The sequence below is a fragment of the Pundamilia nyererei genome, unplaced genomic scaffold, assembly GCF_000239375.1.
Source record: "Pundamilia nyererei isolate P.nyererei 1_Seehausen unplaced genomic scaffold, PunNye1.0 scaffold00046, whole genome shotgun sequence".
In the NCBI taxonomy this organism is placed as follows: domain Eukaryota; kingdom Metazoa; phylum Chordata; class Actinopteri; order Cichliformes; family Cichlidae; genus Pundamilia; species Pundamilia nyererei.
The window spans coordinates 3,174,017-3,179,238 of record NW_005187447.1 but is presented as its reverse complement, the minus strand read 5'-3'; the positions used below and the strand labels follow the sequence as shown (position 1 = coordinate 3,179,238).

Below are 5,222 nucleotides of genomic sequence, written 5' to 3'. Positions count from 1 at the left end.
TTTTTTCCCTACCACACTCAGTGTTGTAGCTCCTATGGGACCGGGTTGTTAACTCTGGAGGAGCTGTATCTTTAACATCGCTAACGAGAGCATTATAGTTAACGAAAACTAACTAAGCTAGTTTTTGTTAACTTTGCTAAATATTCAAACACTGTCACATTGGTAGATGTGTTTACTGAGAATGGGATCACCGCAGGACTGACAGTCAACAGTTAGAAAGCTTTGTTTATATTATAAATTCTACTTTCTTACATTTTGCCCCTGACAAATATTATCCACCTCAAAATTATCTAAATACCAAAGCGATTACTGAAACTTATAAAATCTCAACTGAAATTAAACTGCACAAATAAAAAAAAAAGGAAAATGGATCAAATGTATACTCTGGACTGAGCAACATTTAATTGACTTTAATTTTATCTGCGGGTTGATTTGAATGAATATTACAGGAAATCCCAGCAACCACAAAAACCCAGGCTTTCAGTGTTACTTAAAGGATGGATACAAAGCAGCCTCACATGTTTTCTTATGCTGATAATCCCAGTGTTGCAAGCGTTATATGAGTGTGATTTTTCTCGATGGGTTCTCAGGTTTCACTGTCGGTAGCCCTTGGGATTCCGACGAGGAAGAGGAAGCCTGTCACGGAGGCTGAGCTGGAGCTGAGGCGGCAGAGGAGGGAGGAGGCTGCAGCCAAGAGAGCCAAAATGCAGGAGGAGATGAAGAAGAAGCAGGAAGAGCAGAAATACAAGAAAAAGTAAAGATTTATTAGTTTATTTGCTTTTTTAAAACAATTCTGAGACTTCTTTTGCACAAACAGTTTTTCCCTTTATTTGACTTGTGGGTTCGTTGTGCAGAATGGCCTGGTGGGAGTCCTGCGGGTACAGATCTCGGTGCCTGCCGTCTGTGGACAGTGAGGAAGAGGAGGAAGAAGAGGAGGATGGCAGCAGCATGTGCTCCACAGACTCTGACAGCACGGATATCCACTACGTTCTGGGGGATGTTACTCATCCTCACACCGCCCGGGGAGACGCCATCATCGTCCACTGCGTTGGTACGTGCTCCATTTTTCTTGTTACTTCGTAAACTGACACATTTGAATTTTTTTAATTCAGTGTGCGCTTTGTAGGAACTATAGATGGATATGGACATTACATGATGTCACCTTTCGGTACAGGTACAGGTGCTAAGTAATAAGCTAAGACCAAGAATTATTTTCACCAGAATTAAAGCACAAACTTCAGCTCCTCATATGGTCGGTGAGTAAAATATATGATGTGCATTGGATTAAAAATCCTCCAAAAAACACCAACAGTGGAGAGGTTGAACCTGAATAAGACTGTCAGGACAGCTGTCAGTCACAGTAACCATATCCTTAGCATTAAGTCTCTCAGTTTTAGGAGGCTACTAGATAATTATCTGTTATTACAGTGTGATACACTAAAAGCCCTGACTTATAGTGCAAAAGTTAACAAAAAAGTACAAAATTGATCATTTTCTTGTGCAAAGCAAATAAGAACTACTGAACGACTCACTAATGGAAATAGGAAAGAAAAAAAAAAGTCTGAGCAGACCCTAACCAACGGTTTCTACCTTAGAGAAGCTGATTAATGCCAACATGGTGCCAAACAGGCCTCTGTAGAGAGAAAGATTTATCTTACACAAAAGAGAACTAGATCTGTACCAGTTGCAGCAGGACTGAATGTTGGATTGCGTAAAAGAACCTGATGTGAAAACTTTGATGTCGTGCAAAGTCTTAAATAATACCTTAATTTATCAGTTCAAACCAAAACAACTGGCAACATGTCAGATGGTAACTGCCACGATATGATGCAGGTGTGGCTTTTAATCAGTGTTTGGTGCGCGTTGGGCACTACTATTTACCAAAGTAGTGATTCCTGTGTAGATGACTCAGGTCGGTGGGGAAGAGGAGGTCTGTTTACTGCACTGGAGGTGAGATCAGACGAACCGCGAAAGCAGTATGAGTTAGCTGGAAAGATGAAAGGTAAGATTGACAGTAAAAAAGCATTTTATTTCTTCTTTGGTGGTCTGACTGAAGAATGAGTCACAAAATTAAATATGATTTGTTTCAGATTTGGATCTTGGAAGTGTGCTTCTGTTCCCAATTAATGACAAACAGTCCAGATTGAACAGCCAAGATCAAGTAGGTTCTGGTTGAAGAACTCTGCTGCATAAAACACCCTGAATGTCTTAAAAAACATGCTTGTTTCACAATATTTTTTGTTTCTTTGCAGTAGTAGTGATCAGTTGTGTGATATACCTGCTTTGGGTTAATGTGTGGTGACAGGCTTGCAAAGCTGTGAGGAACAGCACTCAGTGCCATGCAACAGTGATCAGATAATGTGTTGATCAGCTTCCATCTCCTTCCTGTCACCCAGTTAGCCCTAATAGTGGCACAGCAGCGAGACAAAGCCAACAACTTGTCTGGGATCTTTCTGAGTGCTCTGGATGAAGGCCTGAAGAAGATTTACAAAGCGGCCAAAAGAACCAAGGGTGCAGTAAAGCATTTCATGCTATTTTAATACAAAAAAGTGTGAAATGTCTTTTTTTTGTTTTCATGTAGCCTGAGACTGGTGAAATTGTGAAAAAAAAAAATTTAAGTCTCAAGTCAGCAGTGCTCACATAAACCCTTGTAAAGGTTCGAATAATAACCGAACACCTTACAGTAATAACACACCTTGAAAATGATGCGTTAGTACTGTAAGACCTGATTGGCAGGATTTACAGGACGTGCTGTGTGCCATCTGATGTGTGCACGCACAAATTCTTACAAACACAACTGCAGAAGAACAACCAATGAAGCGGGAATTTATATTTCCTCTAGTTATGTTGCACGCTAGATGAACCGATTAAAAGACTTTGCACTCGCTGCTTTTGCTGTTTGTGCCCCAAAATCAACCGATACCTTTAAGAAACTCGTAAAGACGCTTCTTAAATCTTACATTTAGTAATCGAGGCACAGCTGTGCACATTATCAAACCAGGTTTGTTTTCTTTCTCCCTCTCTTCTCTCTTTGGCTCAATAGGTCTTTATTGCAAATGCTCTTCTTTTTTTATGCCTCTTAAATTCTTTGTGACTTTCTTGATTATTATTTCTCCTCGTGTCCTTTGAACCTTTACACGTGATACTGGGCTACAAATAAATTGGCTTGACTTAATTCTCATTCACCACAGTGTTTTCTTATTGTTGTAACCCTCTGCACTAAAATACTTTCAATGGTAAGGACTGCAGGAGGCTACTGCTAACAGCCACTAACCCTTGTTGTCTTTTTCCCACACAAAGCAAGTGTTCATCTTCCACGTATCGGTCACGCTACCAAAGGTTTCAACTGGTACGGCACAGAGAGGCTCATCAGGAAGCACCTTGCTTCCAGAGGCATCCCCACATTCATGTATCTTTTAGTGCTTTCAGAGCATGGACTCAGTAGTAGTAGTTGTGATGTCTGTAATCTTCTCTTAACCAAACTTTCAGATACTATCATAGCAGAAATGTCAAGAACACAGCTATACCCCAGACATCCACTTCAGCATCCTCCCCGGGGCTACAGTTGCAAAATTCTGATGACACCGACTCTGCAACCTCCGGGCCCTCGGCTACACTCCAGAGCCCTGCAGACCTCCCTAGTTTCATGAACGGGGTCCGTGTGTTTTTCTACAACTTGCCTGCATCAGAGAGGAAGAGGCTGGCCCGCTATCTTATCACATATCCTTTAATACTGGTTGCCACAGCTTGGTGTTTTAACAGTTATGTCTCCTGCGTGCTTTCATCTGCGGCAGTTTGTGTGGTTTTGTTGAGAAAAGAGCCCGAAAGCTTAAAAGCCACAACTGCGAACTACAGAGGTGTGGTACGATGCTCAAATAATGTTATAACTCCTCCTTAGCTGAAGTGCACTTATGATGGAGATGAGGAGGAGATCATGAGTCCGGATGTCACCCACATAGTAGCAGAGGTGGAGAACAACATCCACTCACAGGTTAGTGTCATGGTAACTCTCACTGATGCTTATCTGACGTTTGACATACATAATCTTTTCCAGTAATGTTTATTTGTCGAGGTGGGGCGGAAAGAGTTACGAGGCATTTTCTTGAGGCAGATTAAATTTCTTTAGGTTGTAAACGATGTAAATTAAATACTATCTCTTTGTTTTGTTCGAACCAGGAGCTCCAGGATCTGCTGCGTCAGTACAGTCAGGCTGTTCCTGTGCAGAGGGCCTGGCTCGAGTCCTGCTTTTCCAAACAAACAAGAGTCAACACTGCACAGTACCTACATAAGCTCAGATAACACACTGTTTTATTGGTGTGTTTTTAAATTACGTCATTAAATTGTGCTTCGTCACAATGAACTCTGAGTTTACTGTTGGATGCTTGAAACATAGTGCAGATCATTTGATAGCTATTAAAATTGATTATCTTTAAGCAGCATAAGAAGTAAACGAACAACAACAAAGGAGGAGGTTTGATGTGTTTTACATAAATACATTACTAGGTCTAAAAGAAATATAAATGACACAAAATCATTCATACACCTAATTTTGTCAATTCAGGCTCACGGGGCATAGCCTGTCCCAGCTGTCATCCCTCGACAGGGCACCAGTGCATCATCGGGCCGGCGCACAGAGACAGACAACCATTCATACCTACTGCCAATTTACATGATTCCAAACATTTTTTACAAATAAATAACTGCAAAGTGGGGTGTGCGTAATTATTCAGCCCCCCTTTGGTCTGAGTGCAGCCCATAGACATTGCCTGATGAGTGCTAATGACTAAATAGAGTGCACCTGTGTGTAATCTAATGTCAGTACAAATACAGCTGCTCTGTGACGGCCTCAGGGGTTGTCTAAGAGAATATTGGGAGCAGCAACACCATGAAGTCCAAAGAACACACCAGACAGGTCAGGGATAAAGTTATTGAGAAATTTAAAGCAGGCTTAGGCTGCAAAAAGATTTCCCAAGCCTTGAACATCCCATGGAGCACTGTTCAAGCGATCATTCAGAAATGGAAGGAGTATGGCACAACTGTAAACCTACCAAGACAAGGCCGTCCACCTAAACTCACAGGCCGAACAAGGAGAGCGCTGATCAGAAATGCAGCCAAGAGGCCCATGGTGACTCTGGACGAGCTGCAGAGATCTACAGCTCAGCTGGGGGAATCTGTCCATAGGACAACTATTAGTCGTGCACTGCACAAAGTTGGCCTTTATG

The 5,222-nt window shown here is 41.8% G+C and overlaps 1 protein-coding gene across 1 annotated transcript in view; it reads left to right on the top strand.

The window, feature by feature from the left end:
* Window positions 1–4,465, top strand: part of chd1l (chromodomain helicase DNA binding protein 1-like) — a 17,599-nt gene extending 13,134 nt beyond the window's left edge. The window contains exons 17-25 of the mRNA XM_005732375.1: window positions 591–754; window positions 855–1,051; window positions 1,904–2,002; window positions 2,091–2,161; window positions 2,397–2,511; window positions 3,301–3,409; window positions 3,490–3,720; window positions 3,910–3,991; window positions 4,177–4,465. Coding sequence (XP_005732432.1) covers window positions 591–754; window positions 855–1,051; window positions 1,904–2,002; window positions 2,091–2,161; window positions 2,397–2,511; window positions 3,301–3,409; window positions 3,490–3,720; window positions 3,910–3,991; window positions 4,177–4,299 — 1,191 coding nt within the window. The 3' untranslated portion in view covers window positions 4,300–4,465. The remainder of the gene's footprint in view (window positions 1–590; window positions 755–854; window positions 1,052–1,903; window positions 2,003–2,090; window positions 2,162–2,396; window positions 2,512–3,300; window positions 3,410–3,489; window positions 3,721–3,909; window positions 3,992–4,176) is intronic.
* The last annotated feature ends 757 nt before the right edge of the window (window positions 4,466–5,222 follow it).